This window comes from Triplophysa dalaica, chromosome 5 (genome assembly GCF_015846415.1).
Source record: "Triplophysa dalaica isolate WHDGS20190420 chromosome 5, ASM1584641v1, whole genome shotgun sequence".
NCBI classification, from domain to species: domain Eukaryota; kingdom Metazoa; phylum Chordata; class Actinopteri; order Cypriniformes; family Nemacheilidae; genus Triplophysa; species Triplophysa dalaica.
In genome coordinates this window covers 13,475,223-13,498,577 of record NC_079546.1, presented here as the reverse complement: position 1 = coordinate 13,498,577, position 23,355 = coordinate 13,475,223, and the positions used below count along the sequence as shown (strand labels likewise).

Below are 23,355 nucleotides of genomic sequence, written 5' to 3'. Positions count from 1 at the left end.
ATCTTATATGACCTAACTTATAATTATGTATAATAATACACTGTGTGAATTTTTTGTCAGTGTGTCAGTCATGTACATCGCACCTCCTACAGTAGCATTTAGTGTGACGCATTTGCTCAGGCTCCCCCCACTTTGACAGGAAAGAAAAAATCCCGCTATGTAAGCAAACGGTTTACAGAAAACAAGCAACATAGGAGCGATTATATTTATTTTCATAATGATTTGAAACGTCATTGAGGTATGGTGTAATTTCGGCGTGAAGATGAAAGTGAGATAACTAATGTGTGTCTGTTGTTAACATCAGAAATGGAGAAGCAGCCGCGTCTGTTGTGTTCTGTGCTTTCTGTTCAGCTCAGACCTTATGAGGTCATATTAAACTGCGCGATTCTCGCGTGGAAAGAGACACAAACCACCAAAAAACACACCGGACGCGGTATATATGGAGCTGTCAAAGCTGGTGAGTTACATATCTGATACAATAACAAGACATAGACATCAAGATGCGCTTCTATTCTTTGTTGGAATTGTTTATGTCTCAAAACATGGTGAGCTGCCTTCCCTACCTATTGTACCCGTCTGGGAATCACAAGCGCGTGCGTATCACGCAGCATTTTGGTCCGCTGCGGACGCATGCTGCACCACTGTGTAATTTCCCAGATGTAACAATAGTTATATATAAAAGATAAAATGTACACATGCTCCGAAGACAGAATTTTTGTGGTAAAGATAATGTTTTATAAGAATCTAGGAGTTTCAAGGTTTTGAAGATGAAACCTTCAATGTGAACATTAACAACAATGCATTGCCATTTGCTTCTGTTTAAATTTCTATTAATAACACAAAATATTTCGTTATGAAAACTTTTTAAGTATGTTTCCAGACATTTCTTTAAAAAAAACATGAAGTCTCTGACCTGGGATCTTTTAGTCAACTATTACTTATGCATACACTCTTATTAGTATATGTATTTTAAAGAGTGTGTGTGTAATGCTATTGGGCTCAGCTGGAAGGTCATAGGGGTTATTGATCATTTTGAGGAATTGGATTGTTTGTCTTTACCTGTCTTTACCACACAGTACTTTCCCAATTTCTCTGTTCTGCTAAATATTATGATTGTTAATACATTTCTAGCTGTCCGTGAGGGATTAACTACCTGCAGGTTTGGGTGGTTAATCAGTCATTTTGGTAATCTTGCATTTGTCTGTAGGCCTTAGGCACATGAGCTCATGATACGTAATACATCTGTGGAGGCGCCAAGAACTAGGTGACCTCCAATACCAAGATCCATTACACAAAGCAGGCTTTTATTTAAAAGTCCTGATGGATGTTTTCCTCAGGGGCATGATGCATTTGAAATTAAGTTTCCACCCTGCATAAGGTAGTTAGTATGCCACAAGTATTGTTAGGTGTGCTTTTATCCAAAGTTATATAAATGTTATAATTTCTGTTATTTATATTGACATTGTTTTCGTTGTTTTTTGTTTTGTTTTTTTTGTTTTGTTTTGTTTTACTTTTAGTGTTGTTTGTTTCCTTTCACTCAATTGGTTGATTATTCCTTTAGTGATGCAAACTGTGTGGGTTTAATTTCCAGGAAACACAGATGCTGATAAATAATAGATACCTTGAATGCACTGTAAGTCACTTTGGATAAAAGCGTCTGCCAATTGTCTTAATGTAAATGTTTTGATGCTGTTAATGAGTATGCCTTAAGTAATGCCATTAATCAACTGTCCTTTTATTAATTAATAATAGATACCAAGCATGGTGTCTTATATGGGCATCAGTTTTTACTGTGAAGAGCTGATGTAGTGTACTTCACCCATCTGCTGTGTAATCTAACCGCTTTCACCACGAGTTAGTTTTCTCTCAGCACATGAAACTAGAGTAGAGGGGACACAAAAGACATTATTTGTGGAGAGCCTTTTCATACTAAACAAATGTTTAGTCTGCTGGAAAGGTCACATAAAAATTAATGCTGTGTTACGCTGCTCAAACACAGCACTTGAGAATGTTTTTGGAGCTGAGTAAACTTATTATGGAAAAGTCTGTAAGGCCTCGCACCACCCCACCTCACAAATCCCAAGCTTGTCTCGATGGTGATTTATACATGCAAAGATGCTGCTCACATTTTACAGTATGAAAGCAGCTGTGGTCATGATCTGGAAGCATAATTTAGTGAAAATAATATTGTATTATGTTTTCAAATCATTACCATGCTTAATATTAAATGTTTTATAGATATACACCAATCTGTGTATTATTTATTTATATTTATGCTTAACTTTAAATAAAATGTTATCTACTTGTACAAAAGAGATTTGCTTATGTCCAATAAAACACAATATATATTTTTGAAATGTGACGAGAGGAACCTTGAAAACGAGGCAAACATTCTAGTCATATTATACTGATATTATACATCAGTTCTCTCTAGTTCTCGAATCAGATCTGTTTGATCAAGATAATAGAAATGGGATTAACACATTCTTGGCGAGTTTCCTTTTAAAAGTCTCTTTCAGCACAGCGCAAATTTAAAAGACGTGATTGTTTGTACGCAGTAGCAGAGGTTTAACTGTTATGTTGAGCTTGGATTCGTGGCGGAAGAAAGTAGTTTCCATTACAACCGGAGGGCTTTAAAGACACTCCGAAGTTGTTTCTGGTATATCTAAACACCTGTGCCGTCGAACTGATGTATAAATGCAATATCGCTTTGTAGTCGTGCATGTAGTGTTCTTATATCTGCCTGGCTGTGATTGCCTGCGGCCATGAAGATATAAGAACACTACATGCACGACTTCTCGAGCGATATTGCATTAGTAAAATCCTTCATTTTACCAAATGTTTTAGTTATTTGTTCAACATAATCACAAACATTAGCTACTATATGTTCCAAACGTCATAGTGAGCTGATTTCCTTTCGGAGGGAGATCAGTCCTAAATATATCAATAATAGACCTTGGAATGTCAACTATTGTTCAGTGGGATTTTCTTTAATCTCGTTTGCTGCCTTTATTTAAAAGTTTGCTTTATTTAACACAGAAACATGACAGCATGAGAACGATAAATAGATGCTTAACCACTCATCCATGTTCCCCAAGTTATTCTAAATTGGAAAAACATTGCTAACTGCTAGCCTAATCTGCAGTATTCACACATACATTTACATTTAGTCATTTGGCAGACGTTTTTATCCAAAGCGACTTACAGTGCACTTAAAACAGGGACAATCCCCCTGGAGCAACATGGAGTAAAGTGTCTTGCTCAAGGACACACTGGTGGTGGCTGCTGGCTACATATGACATATTCTAAAGTTTTCAATTCAAGTGACACATCTCAGTCTAGAATTTCTGTACATTTTATGCCAGGTTGGTTTAAATTGAAGACTGAAGTAAGAAATGTTCCATAATATGGTTGCATGGTTGCAAGATTTCATTATCAGAAAATAAAATATTTCATACAATATTTTGTTTGAAACAACACTGTGTTAAAGTATCTCCATTTTATGATGACGAGGCGAGTAGATGTCAAAAAGCTATGCAGAAAATTATGATTGCAGACATCTGCCTTTTTAAGAGTTTGGAACTCTAATGGATTACCTATTTTGATTTATTCAAGCATTGTACAATAGCATACTAATATAAAAGTATCATAAAACCTTTATCAGGTTGTTTATCAGGATGTGACGTTACGATCTACTATAGTACATCGATGACGGGCCGGTGTCTCATTATTATTCATGAGACTGTGTTTTCTTGACCAATGAGAAGACATTTCTCCTATGACAGCGCCTTGTGATTGAAGTGCCAGTCTCCCATGCCGGAACCTTTGCCGGTTTTTAACTGGTCTTCTTCTCACAGCATTCACGCCCATTTTAATTGCATTTTAAAAAATGACAGTGATGTAGACTGTAGCACAAAGGGGAGGTTTCGTGACACTTTAAGCTATACTTCATTTTAGTCTACATAACTCTCTGATCTTTTGAACAAGGTCATACCTCATTAACTTCCTCTCCCGTGGGTTTATCTAGGAAGCATTACGTAACATAACACAAGCTGACTCAAGTCATTTGGGCACAGGCTGTCAAGAATGCAAAAAATCCCTGATGGTTTGCTTAGATGGAAACTGACATTTACATAGTGTCTTACAGCATACGCAAACAAAATGAAGCTGCCACTTAACCATGTTCTGAGAAAAGACCAAAACTCTTAAGCATTTTTGTAAACATTAGCCCGACCAGTCCTTATTTTTTTGCCTGCAAATGTTTCTGTTGCAAAATGACAAAACAATTTTCTCCTCTAATCTGTATGTTGAAGAGACTTTGGACCATATTTAAACAGTCTAAAAGCGCATGATCTAAAGAGCATGGCACTTTTGCTAGTTTAATGACGGGAAAAACGGTCCGCGCACAGGGCACATGGTCCAATAGGGTTTTGCCTATTTTCGTAATGAGCCGTGGGTGTGTTTTGGGCGTAACATGAAATAAACCACTAAGAGTCTAATCGGTCTTACCAATAAGAGTCTTACTAATAAGAGACCAGACCATTCCCTTTAAAGCCTGTTGCGCTTTTACCTTGGTGTATTCCAGTGGCGGCTGCTGATCTTTTAAAGAGGGGAAGCTCATTTTCGGCCTAAATCATAAAAATTGTCCATTTATTTATATGTAAATTCTGCACTACGTTCCTTTTCAAGAAAATGCTGTGTAACCCTGTCGTACCAACTAGGCGTCTTTTCCAGTGACTTGACCAGTGTCCTCTCAATGGCCAGCAGAGCTAGGCTGCTTAAACGGCCTTGGCCCATTGTGTTACGGGTGTAGGACTTGAGCCGCTTTAAACAGGAGAAGCTCCTTTCTACACCTGCAGATGTAGCTCCAATTGTTGCCACTAATGAGAACAGTTTGTAAAGCTGAGGCATTGCACTGTCCAACTCCATGCCTTTAAGGAACACCAAATAATCAGACAGCTTTCCCCTGTTACTCTGCAAGTCCTGATCTGAATACAGGACTTGAAGTTCAGACCTCAGTCTCCCTGAATCAAAGTGATGGCCATAACTTTTCAGGACACTTTGGAAGGCCTCCTCTGGAAATACTTGTCTCATGTCATCAAATTTCCCTGGATTGACTAATTCTAAGAAAAGCATACTTTCCAAATTTGAAAAACGTAGAGGAATCTGCTCCAAGATGTTATCAAGGATGGCCATGTACAGAATTCTGTAGCGCTCTTGAGGATTCTGCAATTGGGTCAGACGGCGCTTTCTCATGGGCTCATCTCTTGGGTCTAATGTGAGATCTGCTGCTTTGGCATAAACAGCTTGGAAAGCCCCCTCTGACCTCTTCTCTTTGACAAATGCAAGAAGAGACTCAATTCTTTTCTTGCAGTAAAGAACATCCATCGCTCTCTGCTGGACAATATCAAAGACCACTTTGATATTGTCCAGCAGAGAGCGATGGATGTTCTTTACTGCAAGAAAAGAATTGAGTTCATCAGTCTCAGAGAAGATTTGTTCATATGTGTACAACATGAACACAATCTCAAAATCCTCCAGTTTCCTCACGAAGCCTTTGGCACAATCCAGTGTATCATCATCCATTGTCGTATCTGCAATGATGTTACCAAATGTCTGCAGGAGGCCATCATAATTGTTTGCCACAGTGCTCACTATCCGTGATGTGAAATTCCATTGAGTAGGAGCTTTTCTGGGCAACCATGAGCAGCCTGCAGACTCCAGAAAAGACGTCCTCTTTGTGGATTTTGAGAAAAATGTGGCAAACCTAGAGAGTGATGGAAAAAAAAATCTGCACTCAGGCAAGCATTTGGCCCCCTGTGACAGCACCAGATTCGGTCTGTGTGCATAGCAATGCACAAACATTGCACTGGGGGCTATTGCTTTCTCTTTGGCCTGCAGACCATTGAGAGCTGAAGCCATGACAGCAGCCCCATCATAGGTCTGTTCCACAAGCTTATCCTTAAAATTGTAGCCCTGCATGTTCTCATTTAAAACATCAAAAACGGACTGAGCATCTCGCCCCCCAGAAACATCAAAAAATCCAATGAAGCGCTCCTGAATTTTACCTGGACTATCCACATAGCGAACAATGACAGATAGTCGGGCACGGCAGGATATATCAGTGGTTTCATCCACCTGCCATCCAAAAAAGGGAGCATCCTGAATTTCATCTCTGATCTGATCAGAAATGGTGGCTGCAAGAGCAGAGATCAAGTCATTTTGAATAGTGTGTGACATACCAGAAAACATAGTTGAGGACTCGAATTGTGTGGACAGGACAGAGTCATATTTAGCTAATGTTTCGGTGAACTCTCTGTAATTCCCCTTGTTGGATGATTCACTACTCTCATCATGTCCCCTAAATGACAGCGCCTGCCGACCATTCAAGGATGTCACATCAATAAGACGGTTTAGGAAGGCCCTGTTTTGTTTAACAGTTTCATTGTGTTTAGCCACTTGAATGCGAGCACCTTCATTGATTGCATGCTCAACCCTGATCCTGCCCATGCAACTTAATCTTGCACATGCACTCACATGTTCATTGCTATTTTCATGCCTTTTATATGCCCTGTCAAAGTTTGACAGATCTCCAAACCCCAATTTTGACCAAACAACACATCCATGAGATGGTTTCATCAAGAGACATGGCCAGTAGTACATTTTCTTTTTCACAGTACTTCCAGTCAGCCAGCTAACTTTGTCATACCAGGAGAGCTGAAAAAACCTGTTACTTTTCCCTATCTTTTGCACTAAATCAATCTTAGGTGTTGATCTGCCCTGCTGTTTAATTCTAAGTTTCTCCTCGTAAGGAAGACTTTCTAATGGCTTTGCCAAATCAGGTCGACAATATTAGCACTGTCTGCGATCGTGTGCAGTTTGCTAGCTGGCTAGTTCAGACTATATGAATTAATGAACAAAGGATCTAATATATATACAGTTGAAAGAAAAAGTATGTGAACCCTTTGGGCTTACTTGGATATCTTCATAAATTGGCCATAAAATGTGTTCTGATCTTCATCTAAGTCACAACAATAGAGAAACACAGTCTGTTTAAACTAATACCACACAAAGATTATACGTTTTCATGTTTTTATTGAACACAACATGTTAACATTCATAGTGCAGGGTGGAAAAAGTATGTGAAACCCTAGGCTAATGACTTCTCCAAGAGCTAATTGGAGCCAGGAGTCAGCCAACCTGGGGTCCAATCAATGTGATGAGATTGGATGTGTTGATTAAAGCTGGCCTGTCCAATAGAAAACACACATCAGTTATGAGTTTGCTGTTCTGAAGAAGCGTTGTCTGATGTGAACCATGCCTTGCACAAAAGAGCTCTCAGAAGACCTACGATCAAGAATTGTTGACTTACATAAAGCTGTAAAGGGCTACAAAAGTATATCTATAAGCCTTGATGTCCATGTGTCCACGGTAAGACAGATTGTCTACAAATGGAGAAAGTTCAGCACTGTTGCTACACTCCCTAGGCGTGGTCGTCCTGTAAAGATGACTGCAAGAGCACAGCGCAGAATGCTCAATGAGGTGAAGAAGAATCCTAGAGTGTCAGCTAAACACTTACAGAAATCTCTGGCACATGCTAACATTTTTGTTGACAAATCTACAATAAGGAAAACATTAAACAAGAATGGACTTCATGGGAGGACACCACGGAGGAAGCCACTGCTGTCCAAAAAAAACATTGCAGCACGTTTGAAGTTTGCAAAAGAGCACCTGGATGTTCCACAGCACTACTGGCAAAACATTCTGTGGACAGATGAAACCAAAATTGAGTTGTTTGGAAAGAACACACAACGCTATGTGTGGAGAACAAAAGGCACAGCACACCAACATCAAAACCTCATCCCAACTGTGAAATATGGTGGAGGGGGCATCATGGTTTGGGGCTGCTTTGCTGCCTCAGGCCCTGGACGGATTACTGTCATCGATGGAAAAATGAATTCCAAAGTTTATCAAGACATTTTGCAGGAAAACTTAAGACATCTGTCCACCAACTGAAGCTTAACAGAGGATGGACGATGCAACAGGACAACGACCCAAAGCATAGAAGTAAATCAACAACAGAATGGCTTCAACAGACGAAAATACGCCTTCTGGAGTGGCCCAGTCAGAGTCCTGACCTCAACCCGATTGAGATGCTGTGGCATGACCTCAAGAGAGCGATTTACACCAGACATCCCAAGAATATTGCTGAACTGAAACACTTTTGTAAAGAGGAATGGTCCAAAATCTCTCCTGACCGTTGTGCAGGTCTGATCTGCAACTATAGGAAACGTTTGGTTGAGGTTATTGCTGCCAAAGGAGGGTCAACCAGTTATTAAACCCAAAGGTTCACATACTTTCTCCACCCTGCACTATGAATGTTTACATGTTGTGTTCAATAAAAACATGAAAACGTATAATATTTGTGCGGTATTAGTTTAAGCAGACTGTGTTTCTCTATTGTTGTCACTTAGCTGAAGATCAGAACACATTTAATGACCAATTTATGAAGAAATCCAAGTAAGCCCAAAGGGTTCACATACTTTTTCTTTCAACTGTATATTTATATTTAACTCAACGGGAGGAAATGTGGGAATTATGTTAAACTGAAACAATGAATGTGGTGTGAAATTGTGTGAAATATACGATGAAGGTTGCAGCAGTTTGTCTTTCGACTACACGTGCAAAATCCGCGATGGGACTGAGTTGGAAATGGAGACACAGAGTGATACGCGTCATAATCTGAAGACCACGCCCACGCCCACACCAACTGTCTCTTTGCATTGCGAGAAGCTGCCGCCTCCTGATTTATGATTTATAAAAAAAAAAAGTCTAAAAGCTGATATGTGACAATGTGTATAGCAAACAAGCTAAAAAAACAAACAAGAAATACGTTTTTATAAGCTGTCGACCCCAAAAAACGAGCGCTTTGGGACATAAAAGTGGATTAAAAAGAGATGACAGACCCTCCAATCATCACGCAGACGCTCTGAGTCCGGGCCAGCCCACTCCTCCATTCGTCCCAGAGACGCTGAGCGTCCGTGGGAGGGACATAATCGCAGCATTATCCAATGACCGTCTTGTTTCTAAGCACTGAAAAAAACTGTTTAGAGCAGCCCCATTGAAGTCAATGGACGCTGGGCTTCAACAGAGTAATGTACTGTACGCTACGGGAATGAATGAGAAGGAAATCGAGTCAGCCGACCTAAGTAGCTGATTCTGAACGAAATTACTGTGGATAGAAATGTCCGAAACGCCAAGTTACTTTAATCAATGGACATCCTACTGAGAATACTGCAATATACAAAATTTTCTGTGGTATTCTCCACAGATGAATGATTCTCTCTAAAGAAAAATTGTGAAAAGCGCTTAGGTTTTGGAACAGTGCTACTATCTCATTTTCTAGGTTTACCTGTTGGTTTTCTTTATACAGGTAGTCATTGTGTTCCAATGTGCGAGATCATATCTGTGCAGGAAAAAGATGATGAGCCTCCTAGTGAAAACACTGGGAAATGGCAGAAGGTTCCTCAGAGTCCAGTAGACTCCTGCCAGCACGCTTTCACAGGTACAACAGCTGCTTATCTTTTACCTGATAACAGTAGACGTGGAGCTTGTATCTTAAGTTTTATCTATACTGTAGCATGGTTATCTGAATGTAATTGATCATAAAGGTCATCTTTATGCTAGATGATGAAGTAAGGGTTTCATATTTGTTTTGGTTTATAGTTTCCTATGTGGAGAGGACAAGGCAGCACTGCTGGCAGTGCAGCGAAGTGACCTTTCACTGCCCTGAACTGGCACTATGTTTGCTCTGGGTACAAACTATCAGAGAACAGCTAGCGTTGTTAAGTATGTCATTATGATCAGTTCTTCTAATTAATATTGAGTAGCCTACATTCAATTTTTTTGCTTTTGACTTAAAAAATATGATCTGTGTGAGTATAGTTACAGATTCATTGTGGATTTTTTTTTATTTTAAAATGAGAAACAATGAGTAACAATGAGCAGTACATTTTACAGCATTTATTAATCTTGGTTAATCTTAGTTAATACAAATACATATTGTTTATTCATGTTAGTTCATTGTCAACTACAACTTTTAATTTAAATGTTGATATATATAAAGTGTATGTTTATACACAGTGTAATGATTAAGTATTATGATTGTGTTATTTTTGTATTGTAAGTACCAGACCTTTGAAAAGTTTTTACTTTTCTCTTTCATTACTTTTTTTCTTCTCATTAGAGGGAGTTTGTCAAAAGCAAATAAATGAAGCAGTTTTGACAGAAACTTGTAATGCTCAACCTGTGTCTTGCATTTTGCAGCCAATCGACCAAAGCAATTGCTGGTGTACATCAACCCCTACGGAGGAAAACAACGTGGGAAACAGATTTATGATCACAAAGTGGCCCCCATCTTTTCCCAGGCTTCTATATCAACTGATGTGATTGGTGAGGACCCGTCAGCTGCCTGCATTAACATTTAAATAAAAAATGAGCTTTTATGCTTTGCAAATAGATCTCCAATGGCAAATAGCCCCACCTGCCAACCCGTCCCAAGAATATGATTTTATTTACAGCTCCATCTATCACAAGAGCTGGCCATAATGCAAACTGTGATAGTCAATAAACATATGAATGCAAAGACATCCATTATGTATTAGTTTTGAGGGATGAAGACCTTGGTTTGGGTGGTTTGAATATTGGCTATGAGAGAAGATGCTTGCAAGCTTACTCAGCAGTTGCTTAAGTGTTTTATTTTACGACTACACAAACATTTTGTAAATGGTAAACGCATGTCTGGCTGGACAAATTCCATTCAAACCAAATCATTAGAGGCACCAAACAAGATGTTCTGAATATGGTTTAATAAGCTCCATACATCACCTTTGGCATATATCATCAGTGAACTCCACAGGGCTCTATCCTAGGCCTCATTCATTTTCAATACATACCTCCAAGTTACAGTTTTACATCAGTGTTGGTGGTGAAGAACCAGTAATGGAATGTACCAGGGATTGTTTTTTATTACAGCTATAGCTATATCATTTGGCGTAGTTTGATTGATAGTCTCCATTAAGGCACTAGAAAAATGTAATTTAACTGCCAGATGAACAATGATGTCCACCCTTCTCAGATTCGCTGTCTTGTCCCATTAACAATGCATTTTCCATTCTGTTTCTATAGTTACAGAGCGCCCAAATCATGCCAGGGACCACTTGAAGACAGAGGCTGATCTGATGAAGTATGATGGGTAAGTGGGTGTCATGCTGTGAGATCACGATTCATGTGTAGCGACCACTAATTTGCCCTGCGTGGAATGCATATGTACATCAATGCACGTTGGTCCAGCACTGCTGCAGTATACTTCAGGCAGATCGGAAAATGACAACAATAATGCAACATGGTGGCTGCATCAAAGCCAGGCCAGAGGCTATGTTCAAAAAAAATTTGATTCTTCTGAGTGAAATTGAATGGCAATTTTTATTTATGAAATCTGTTTATTAACACTAAAATGTAATAATTCACAGTATTTGATATGGGGAAACAAATTGTTTATTTAACATGCTTTCGTTTTTTTATATTGAGGTCACACAGGCCTACAAGTTGCCATGGAATAACTATATAAGCTCCCTCATAACTGTATGATTGGCTTTAACTCTTTAACAACCTATTTGAAAAGTCTGCTGGTACTGTTAATGTCATTGCATTTTTACACATGTCAATGTAACTCTTAAACTGGCAAATTGTATGAGCTATATGCTGGCATTTTGTCAACATGTCACAAACAAGAGAATAATACAATTTTGTGTAGTGAATTGTTCCAGGACTTGTTCTCCGACATATTTTAAACAGACTTCACGTTGGTCAAGTGTCATCCATTTTTATGTTCTCCGCCTGCAGTGTGGTTTGTGTCGGTGGAGATGGCATGTTCAGTGAGATTGTGCATGGCCTTGTCTCCCGTACACAGAGGGACGAAGGTGTGGATGAGAACTCAATGAAGGACACCCTCGTTCCATGTAAACTTCGCATCGGAATCATTCCTGCAGGTTGGTCTAGTGTCACAAATCTGTGAATGTCAATTTAGTCGATACATTTCTGTAGCATAGATTTCATCTCTTTTATTAATGTAATCCTTATATAATAGGCTTTTGTGTCTGGAAGCTTTGATCATTCTGTGTATCGTTACAGCAAACAAACTTGTGAAGTGCAATATTTGTGCTACTTAAGTAGGAACCTATGTAGGCAGTAGACAGCTCGTATTCGATGTATATGCAGAGAGGTGATCTAGATAGAGTGCTACATTTAAATTGTAAAGTCTAGAAAAAATGTTCAATACTTGAGGTCTTATTAATAATTGACAAACCTAAAAAAAGCTCAGGTAGATAAGGATGTTGTCATGCACTGTAGCGTCATTCACTAGAGCTCTGGCAACCCTTGATAACTTAATGAATGCGACTTATCAAATCGTGTTGTCTGATATTGCTGCCTGCCATGTAAACCTGACAATGGGAGACTCCTAAAAGAGTTTAGGAGTCCATGTTGTTATCGATATTGCAATCGGTGTGTATAATTCAATTTATTTATGGCCTTATCTTGCATTGTCCAGACATACAAGGACAGTTTGCAAGAGCAGCTCCTGGTCATTATTTATCATGGTACCAGATAACTACACATCCCAAAACAGCTTGATTCAAGTGACTTCTGAATAAAAGCTGACTTGTGCCGTGGTGGTACAATGATATAGTATCACCATCGTATTGCATCATAGTAGAAAATGTGTCATGATTAAACCAATATATTTTGGCCTGTAACATCATATTAAAATACCACATTATATGCAACAAAAATATATTTAAAAACATATTTTATCAATAATTAGTAATAGTGCAGGCACTGTACTTTGTCTTTGGCATCAACATTTTAGTAGATTTAATTGTTTCAACAACTCAAATTTATTTTTCACCTTTATGGTAACAATAGAAGGTGAAATTGTCAATATGTACAATGCCAGACATTTTTTTTAAACCTTCAGGCTTGTAGTGGTTATATAAGCAATTTAAGGAAGCAGAATTAGACTATCAGCGAGCATATATGAGATGGAAAAAGGCCTGAACTTATCTAAAATCTCATCTCTTTATATAAAAGTACCCTGCCATGCATCAGCCACAGTCATTTTATTCTGTATAAAGAGGATCGAAAAATGTGATTCTCGCATGGCTTGAATAGACCAAGAACTTCATTGGCTTCTGATGTTTAGTTAACGTTGGCAATTGAAAGTTAGATGGCTGCTGCACCCATATGCCACTGAAATTGAAATTGAAAGAATGATTTTCATGCGTTAACCTTCGGAGTGAATTATGAGATATGGATTTAGGCTGTTTCTGAACCCCTGACCCATGAAATGTGTTTCTGAAACAGGTTCCACTGATTGTATATGCTATGCCACGGTGGGCTCCAATGACCCTGTCACCTCAGCACTGCACATCGTTGTGGGTAAGCAGACAGCTCCATATCTGCAATATGATACACATATATAGCAATAAATGTGTGTGTGACATTTTCCCGACCAATATCTCAGAGCCAAAACATGCTTGTTTATGCTTGTTAAGTTTGGGTTCTTTGCCTGCACCTGTCAGATAGCGCTGGCTAGTATGACAGTATAACCTTAGAAAGGTTTAAGTTCTTTTTTACCATTCATGCCATATTATATCTATACCATTATTATAAAGTCTGCGAGCAGAAAATAAAGCAAATTCTTAAAAAGAATGTTATAAGAAATTGAATATTGGCACATCAAAAGATAATTAAACGGATTTATGAATTCAGATATGGCTCATCAAATCAGAATTTAGAATTTAAACTTTCAGTTTTATAATGTTTTGTGTCTTTTGTTTTTTAACTTAATGGTTTGGTTTCATTGCCTAAGTAGATTTTATGAAAATAAATTATTAAAATATACTTAATATAATTATGTTCCTGTTTTTATTTAAACAAAAAGAGTTAAAATAACGTTCAAATCTTGGGAATAAATCTACAAATTTTAATTATTAACAAATTATTAAGTAAATCCAATTCAATTTTATTGTTTTAAACCCATTTAAACTGGTCTAATTAAGTTTACTTATTTATTTTGTGTTGAGACTACATTAATCATTTTTGTAGATATCACTACCTTGATAGTTCATCTGTAGTCCCAGCATGCTTTGTATCTGCTTCGGTCATTTTTAGTCTTTTTCTGTAAAAAGAAAACTTGTTTGTGAGATTAAGAGAGTTTTGGTATTGTTTCTAAGTTTGGGTTTTTTAAGTTGTTACCGTTGTTCATAAGAGTGGTGCTTGTGCCTATAGGCTGAGGGAGGCACAACATTAGTCATGAAGTGTGAAGACATTAGTTCACTTATTGAGCAGTAACTGTGCTAATGAATTACTGAGACCGCCAGTCCTTTCTTACTTGACCATCTATGTTGTAAAACAAAAGTATATTTCAATATGAAGGTAAGTGATCCTTGAAGTGGGAGTTAGATAAATGTTTTTGTTCAGTGTAATTTGTTAAGTGTAAAGTAACATTCACTTGATATTTTAACAAAAACTAAATGTATTTAATAAGTAGACTTTATTCTGGTTAGTAAATTGTACTTGAATTATAGCAGAAAACTTTACTTTAAAAAAAGTTACCGGGAATTCTACAAGTTTTTTCAGTTTATGTGAGGCTATATTTGACTCGCATTGTTAGACAGGGAAAATACTTTGTCAACTGATAATTAATTGAGGACACCCCAATAATAGCTAAAAATCTTTGTTCACAACTAAATTTAGTAATTCCTCTTTCTATCATTCCAAGAAGTTCATCACAGTCACACAAAAGACAATTTTTGATTGTTTTCATACAAACATCAACACATTCTTAACAGGAATTGTGCCTAAATTTTTTGTCTAATGGTGCAGTGTTATTGAAGGTTATGTAGTACATTAAGTCATTAAAAATTAGTGTTTGGCCGTTAACGGCGTTAACGTGCTGCGTTAACGTGAGACTCTTATCGCGCGATAAAAAAAATGTCGCCTTCGGCAGAATTCAAATGAGCAATTTTAATCTAGATTAATCTAGATTAAAAAAATTAATCTATGCCCACCACTATTTAAAATATTCTAAACAATGACATGACAGAGAGTTTTGTTGTTTACAGTAATATTGTTTTTTATACCTGTGCAGAACTGATATAAAACAGGTGAGGGTGATGTTTGTTTGTTATTTAAATGCTGTCTAAACATCCTAATGGTCTTAAAATAGGGTTCATTTTCTTTATGCAAAATATAATTTTTTCGTTTACTTTTGATATTGAAATATGACCCAGACATTTTCTTGACAGGATTCATGAGTCACCTAACAGCCCCATAACTATGATAAAATCACTGCCTCGAGTGGCTCATTGCTTTTTTCCAGCCATAACACCTGGATGGAAATAAAGCTTTTCAAAAAACTAATTTAGGTAGAGAAAGAGATCTAATTTTGCTTCAGTGTGCTCCATTGTTCAGGTCTCCTAGCACAGAATACTGATGTTATCAGCCTGTTTTTTTCTTAAATCCATCTGGCATTTCCCACAGGTGATTCTCAGTCGATGGACGTCTGTTCTGTGCACGACAACGATACCTTTCTACGTTACTCTGTGTCGCTGCTGGGCTATGGGTTCTACGGGGACGTGCTGACAGACAGCGAAAGAAAGCGCTGGTTGGGGCCCGCCCGCTACGATATCTCAGGTACGCAAGATATCATTGCAGGGAATTGACTAAAAAAGACACATTTTATCCATGTGCAGTTTTAAATGGAAATTATTTTGGTACAGGTGTAAAAACATTTCTGTCGCATCGCTATTACGAGGGAACTGTGTCCTTTTTACCTGCTGAAGGAAATTCAGGAACACCCAGAGACAAATTCCAGTGTCGATCTGGGTAAATACTGTCTATAAATTGCACAACAACATTCTAATTGGGTCGTTCTATTATACATTGTATACATATTTGTAAAAATGGCAGCTGAAGCCATTTCTTAGCAGAATTTCGTTTGTCCATGTATTAATGTGTAAATTTGTATGTATATGTTAGGAGGACAAGTTCTTTTCAGTCTTTACAGTGTACACAATGTGAGTGCTAGCTGTATAGTCATAATACTTTGAAATGTGAGATTTTGTCATTTTTCCATGCCACAGCTCTAAGAGCCCTTACAAATATTAACCATGGTTTTATTATAATAAAAGTGTAGTAGCCTTTTGGGAAAGTTGTTTTTATGAATAAAAGTGATAGTTTGGTTGATTATTTTTATCTCTTTAAGCTTTATCACCATGCACTTTTAAAAACCTTTCCTCTTGGCTCCCAGGTGTAATATCTGTCGGGGACCCTCATCTGACAAACTGGTCAGCAAAGATGAAAACAATCTTCCTGATGCTGGTGAGGATAGTTTTGGGAATCTTTTGAATCCCACTGTTTAACTGAGCTTGACATTGAAAAGAAGGTCTCATATCTGCTCTGTCGTGAATGTGCTACCCACACCACAGTACAGGCCAACAAAGTGCATTTCCAGCCATGATTTGTAATGCCCCCATCTGTCGGCTTGCCTGGCATGCTGTTTGTGAACATTAGGCCAAATGGTTCAAGCTGGCGGCGGACTGATCGCTTAAACACACACACACACGCACAGCATATTATCTCTGTCTTTCAGCACCCTCCAAACAACTGGCACCTTGGCTACCCAGCATTCTGTGTGTTTACCCTGAGCACTGATAAGTGCTGTTTACAGACACACTCCCTGCCCTCACAGTCCCAAATTGGCATTTGTGCATGATGATTTCCTGAGAGCTTTTAGACTGTGTGGCATAAATAGAGTCTTCTGGGAGGAATGAGGGAATGAGTGTTGCGGAAAGTTAAAGGGCTGTTCATCAGAAAATTAATGCATCAGCTTCACATGGACGGAAGGTTTCCGCCTGAGCCTTTTGTGCTTTTTCTCTTCGTTTCAGAGCAGAAACTGAATGTACAGATGTATTACCATGAATCAGTGCAGTCTAATAATGACTCGAAAAAGGGTTAAGACATTAAATCATTTAACTCATCAGATATTAAAATATTGTTTAATAGCTTGAACACACTAAGAATGATAACTATAGCTCTTACTAAATTAGCATTATTGTTTGTGTAGGTGCTGTGTGGACTTTTCTTTTTACGTAAAAAAGATATTTTTATTGTTAATGTCATTGATATAAACAGGCCTAAACACTACTGTCGTATGTTCTGTAGACTGCCTATTTGTATTAGGGCCGTAGAGGTTCTGTAAGGGGGTTGGGTGGGACATAGACTAAATACAATTATTTAATATTAAAACAGTTATAAATTTACTTGAAATTGGTTTGTGAATGACTATGTAACTAACACACACTTTTATGTCATATGTAAATAGTGTGCAGCGTTAATGCCCCTGTAGGACTTGACTTTGAGCATGCGAAATTCGTTCATACGGTGGTACGAAAATGGGTGGGATCGATTCCTACATTTTTAACATTTCTGTACCGAGAGGTCACGCTGTTACGTTTTGATCTTCTATTGGTCTCACGCACTCACGTGACACGAATTCCCAAGTCATTCCCAAGAATAATCTAATATTACAAAAGTAAATGCAAAAAGTGGAAATGCAATTTCATTTTAAATGCAGTTTATTCCTGAGGGTCCTTATATTGACACTGACAGATTGAATTAATATATGGGTACTTGACAAATATACCATTGTGTCCTTTGGTGTGACAGAGAAAAACTAGAAATCAAATAACCCATAATATAAAATAATTATGCATTGTGTGTTTAGAGCGCAAGGACGACTGGACAGTAATAAGAGGGAAGTTCTTGGCCATCAATGCTGCCAGCATGAGCTGCGCTTGTCCTCGCAGTCCTAAAGGCCTGTCGCCGGCAGCACACCTCGCAGACGGAACCGCTGACCTCATCCTTGTGAGAAAATGCTCACGCCTAGACTTCCTGCGCCATCTTCTGCGCCACACCAATAAAGACGACCAGGTACCTGAGATTCAAAATTAATCTTCAAAAAAGTTAGTCAAAATGTGTAGTGAATTTTAATTAAAGAGATGACACAAATCCATAAATGTTTTATCAATCGTTAAAAAGACCCATGATTTTAAATAACAATTAGTTTACATTAGTCCAGATTATGCTTTGATTTACTCAAGCGCATTTGATTCTGTAGGAACACAAATAAGAACATTTAATGAATATCCAATTTTTTGGGATATCATCAAAACGTGCACACAGTTCGCACATCGTTTTCCAAGGGCAATGTGATGGATAAAGGGAATAAACATATAGCAGTTTCATTCTGAAATCTTAAAATATATTTGTTAAAAAAAAAACTTGCAATGACTGCATTTTAGAATTACAAAAAAAAAACATTACCGAAAAAAAATTACCAGTACATTTTCCTTTATGTTACGGACATTTTCGTTAATACTAAAATGCAATATAAAGCACTGCAAAATGTTAAATAAAGGTAAAACAACTTAATACTTCCTTAATATTAATACAGTATGTTTTTGTAGAGTGCTATTATTTATTTGTTGCAGGAAATACATTTCTTGACCAATTTGTGATTTGAGCATTCCATCAAATTTAGATTTCCAAACTAGAAAAAAATACTTATTGTAATAAGAAATTCATTAAACCAAAACCAACTCACAGTTTTGTTTTATATTATTTAATACAAGATCGAGATAGAATTTTTTCTTTCTATTCGTACAGTTTGATCACTCTTTCGTGGAGGTGTACCGGGTCAGACAGTTCCACTTCACACCCAGATATCAGGACTGTGACTCAGAGGTGGATCTGAGAGAGAGTGGTGTGGGAAGCAAGCGATTTCTCAGTCAGATATGTAGGGAACATAGAGCTTGCGGTTGCATCCAAGCCCAGAGCAACTGGAACTGTGATGGAGAAATCCTTCCTCACTCTGCAATTCAAGTCAGGTAGGACACACACCTTCTTGGTCAAAATGCCGTTCTGCAACACACATTTACTTGTTCTTTATTTATATTTTTTCCACATTTTAGATTAATACGAAAGTCACAAGTTACAACACAAATTTAACTGGCAATAAAATTGAGATGAAAAAATATAGAAATGTACATCTTGCTATTTTATCAAGTAGCTTTTTGAGGTCTTAGCCTGCAATGTTTTTTATATAGTATATGTTTAGTACATGGCTACACGCCCATAAAAAAGCTTTAAAGAGATAAAAATAATAGTGCAATTTTGTCGAGAGGATTCCGCCATGAAAATTGTCTAAAAGTGTTATCACTAATAGCTTTAGCTGTTATATACTCGCTCTCTAGGACAGGAAAGCTCTTTGTGAGCACCAGAATACAAAACAGCTAAACAAATGGACTTTTCGTCTTTTGAGGAAAGATGTTATTAAAAGTCCCTCTCTTGTATTTGTGAAGACGAGCTGTTCTTCTCCTTTATGTGGCATGACGGCTCTCTTGAACGCATCATTTCCTCTACGCCCCATTGTTTTCTGTCAACAATGCGTAGCCATGAAACGCTCCTAATTTAATGGACCTCTCACTATTAAAGGCTCACCTCCTTTAATTAAAATAGAAGTCCATTCATTTATTCCATTTTCAGCTCCAGTAATTGTTTCTCGAATGAGTAAGCAAATAACCTGTTGAGATAATTGATGATGATACCACTGCAGAAAAAAAGCCTTCGCCCGAGCGCTAAACTCACCTCCAGAGTATTGAGTGGAATTAGAGGAAATTAAACGGCCCCAAACCTCCCAGCGGAGTATAGATTTTAGTACAAAATTTGCTACCCAACACAACGTTCCATTTATTACCTACTAGAACAGGCGGGCATTTATTGATACGGTAGGTCAAGTATTGTTAATATGATTGTTTAGGGATTTAACAAATTTGTATTAAACTTAAGCGCACCAAACAAATCTGAGAACACCGGCAATTCTAGCTACGCAAGCTTTATTTCTGTTGTCACAATTTTTACACGTTGCTTCAAGTGGCGCCAAACTGTTGACATAATATTTGGCTGCCGTATAACACATGCATTGCAGGAGTCAAATCTAGAGGCCAGAATATCATACAGAGCAACACCCTAGGAACCACCTAGCAATGCTAAAGCGATTGCCCAGAATAACTTAAACAACGTCCTAGCTCCCACTGAGAACACATTAGAAACCACATGGCATAGCCATACAAAACCCAAAATAAGTCTTATTACTGTTAAGTTTTACATAGGCAAACCTTAACCTTTATTCATTTAGTTTGGCTCATCTCTTTCTCTTTTTTTATTCCACTCTCTCTCAGGGTCCATTGTCAGCTGATTACGCTGTTTGCGAGAGGCATCGAAGAACAATCTGTGTTCGAAGACCCGTACGCTCTCTGCGCAATATAGACGTCACCCGAGAAACCTCATGCTGCACCGTGAAGAATCGAAACTCTTTAAACCCAGAGTCCTTTTCAGCCGAGCATAATGTCACGCTGTTTCTAATGCTGTTATTGTCAGATACTTCACATAAAGCTGAGGAAACACGCAGAGCTGGAGAGAAAAGCATCTTTATGGTGTCTTCATGCAGGCTTTAAAGCTTTATTAGAACTGGATAAGATAGATATAGCCGTTTCCTCTTGGCATTACTTTCTCTGAAGAAGTTGCTGGTTATTTTTCTTGCTGTGTATGAGAGCTTCTTGTCGGAGTTGTCAGCATTTGTCTTCCACAGATCAAGCTGGTCTTGAGAGTAGCATTAGTTCAATCCCAAAGTTGGATCCCTGAAACTAGAAACACATTCCTTCTGGTACCTACCTTTTATTTGGCTTTCTGTGCACACAGAACAAATTAACTTAATGTTCTATTTGAAAAACAGTTTTGTTAAAGCATGAATTAGCATTCGTCATGTAGCCTACTTCGAATCACATTTCTCCAAGGTCTGTAACAGCCTGCTTTATGAGCATATATTTACTATTACTATAGAAAGGGCACTTCCGACCAATGCCTGTGTATCCAAAGACACAGATTGCGTGATATATTGTAATATATTTTTACTTGGTCTTTACATGGTCAGTTATATTTCCTAGACATTTCAAGCATCTGAATGTACTGTAGCAATAGTGAGCCAACCTACAAACATTGAGAACAACGCAATGTCACTGCAGGGTAAGTGTATCTGTACGGCTGGTTTTAGCCATCGAACAGAATGTTTAATGAAAATTCTGTAGCGTTGCCTTCCTGGGTTACGGCCTCTGGGAATCTTTTATCCCATTGTAATGAATTTGTGTTTGTCATGAATGCTGATGTCTTATTTCTTCTGAAGGTTCTTATTGTTCTCAGTATCAGAGGAGGAAAGAGTTTATGATAGACAGTGAAAAGCAAAAAGAAATTGCTTTTTACTCTTTTGCATGTCAGCTGCTTTATTTTGTCCTTTTTTAAGTGTTTCCCTGAGCTTTACCTTGAGGGCATGGATTTCCAATGGTCCTTCTGTAGGATACACAGTTTGTATAGCCACTATGCAAGCAACATACTGATCACATCCTTCTTGACTAGAAGAAAGAGTTATGTCATGTCAAAGAAGTGTACTGGTAATATTTCACACAAATGTGGCTTTTTCTCTTTGTTTGATCAGTATTTGTCGTGTATTTGACTTTAAAAACTCTTTTCCAGCACACTTTAGAGGTAAGCAAACCTAATACATACTGTGACACCAGCATTCCTGCGTATCCAAAGATATTCCCAACCCATTTAAATCACTTGAAAATTGGCTGGCACCTGCTGGTCATTTATGGCTATATCATTGACCACAGTGGTTATGTGGATACTTTGCATGTTTTAATGGTTTGTGTCAGTTTGTTCATCTTTGTGCTGAGTGTTTTCAGTGTCACTCTATGCTGGCTTGTAGTTTCCTAAATGAACTCAATTACTGAAATTATCATTGTAAAATAATTCATCTTGCAGGCTACAAGATGTAAGACTTTACATGTTAATTTGATTGTATTAAAAAAAACTTAAATAAAGATTATCCAACTAAATTGAAAGAAATTGTTTACTTGCCCTGTTTGTTCTTTTCAAACTCCCAAGCAACAAATAATCTATAGGCTCAACTGGTTTACTTAAAATCTTGATATCCACGCCGAATCTTCTTGGCATGTTCATAATAGTTTTTTTTAAATGGAATGGTATCTAGGAAAATATAACAGACCGTTTATCCTTGTTTATGGTTTTCATAGACAAGGGCAACTTTTGCATTTTGGCATGGCATTTTGACCGTTTGGAGTGGATGCATGGCTTGATTACTAAGAATAATTGAACTCCAATTAAATGTTAAGTTCAAGTACACTTCATGGGGAAATTATAATATCAATGTACCAGTAGTATACATTGATACTATAATAATATCAATGCACGTTTTTAGCATATACAGTTTTTTTAAGTACATTCTATTACTGTTACACCTAAAGCATAATTTAAAGTACAGAACTAGCTAACAACTAGTTTACCTGCAGCTTTACTACAAGATGTAACTCATTTTTTATTCAATAGTACGCTCCCGGTATAAAAACGTAAAAACAAGCAGTTAAATGGAAGTGTACTTGTAGTTTTTAAGTACACATAACATCATACTTATAGTTTGATATTTATATAATTTAATACCATTTATTATCTTTTATCTTATTATGGAATTGTAGGTTAATTATTTTATACTTAAAAAATGTGACTCTAGAGATTTTAAGCAGTCATCTCACTACGACTTCAATATTGAAGAGATCAAGGTTATATGTTCACAGAATGTTCTTTACATTAGAATGATTTGATGTACAAAATGGTTGATATCAAAAATGACTTTTTACAGACTGGGTCACATATATCTTTAACTGCAGTTAAAAGATTTATGACAAAAAGAGTTGTCATAAACATTCTACCTTAAATCCTAAGGTAAGATCAAAGTTCTAAATGGATTCCAGACTGAAAACACCATGGTTACTAAACAGATTTTGAGTTGGGATATTTCAGTTTTAGATACCTAAAACTGCTTAGGTATATAGATACAGTTTATAGAAACTTAATATAGTATTCAAAGTTTTTGTTTAAACCACATTCACCATATGACACATTGGTGAATATAAAGATACATTTTCTGTGCCCGGTTTTTCTGTACCTCATAATTAATCAAATAATTTCTCCCACATTAATGCACAAAAACATCTGATCGCTCAGCTCTAGGGAAAGCAGAACCTGTCAAGTGCTGTTATTATGAATCTGCAGCGTCCATCCATGTTACTCTTAAAATCATTTAATAAAACAGAGCCC

General features: G+C 37.4%; 1 protein-coding gene across 2 annotated transcripts; it reads left to right on the top strand.

The window, feature by feature from the left end:
• The first annotated feature begins 132 nt into the window (after positions 1–132).
• Positions 133–22,080, top strand: cerk (ceramide kinase). 2 transcript variants are annotated; one of them, XM_056748491.1, is made up of 13 exons: positions 133–457; positions 9,434–9,565; positions 9,727–9,849; positions 10,327–10,452; positions 11,188–11,254; positions 11,905–12,050; positions 13,423–13,497; positions 15,604–15,756; positions 15,843–15,948; positions 16,373–16,443; positions 17,849–18,054; positions 18,790–19,010; positions 20,364–22,080. In XM_056748491.1, exons 1-13 carry the CDS (start codon positions 307–309, stop codon positions 20,449–20,451), a joined length of 1,665 nt encoding a protein of 554 aa, XP_056604469.1. In that variant the 5' UTR covers positions 133–306; the 3' UTR covers positions 20,452–22,080. The 2 variants fall into 2 exon arrangements, with proteins under 2 accessions (XP_056604469.1, XP_056604468.1); XM_056748490.1 differs by having other exon boundaries at positions 9,407–9,565.
• Positions 22,081–23,355: the final 1,275 nt, after the last annotated feature.

Excerpts from the sequence above, each read along its gene's own strand:
- cerk (XM_056748490.1), top strand. The coding sequence starts at position 307 with ATGGAGAAGCAGCCGCGTCTGTTGTGTTCTGTGCTTTCTGTTCAGCTC. Across the intron at positions 10,453-11,187 it reads TATATCAACTGATGTGATTG|TTACAGAGCGCCCAAATCAT; the intron begins GTGAGGACCCGT and ends CTGTTTCTATAG. Across the intron at positions 16,444-17,848 it reads AAACAATCTTCCTGATGCTG|AGCGCAAGGACGACTGGACA; the intron begins GTGAGGATAGTT and ends TTGTGTGTTTAG.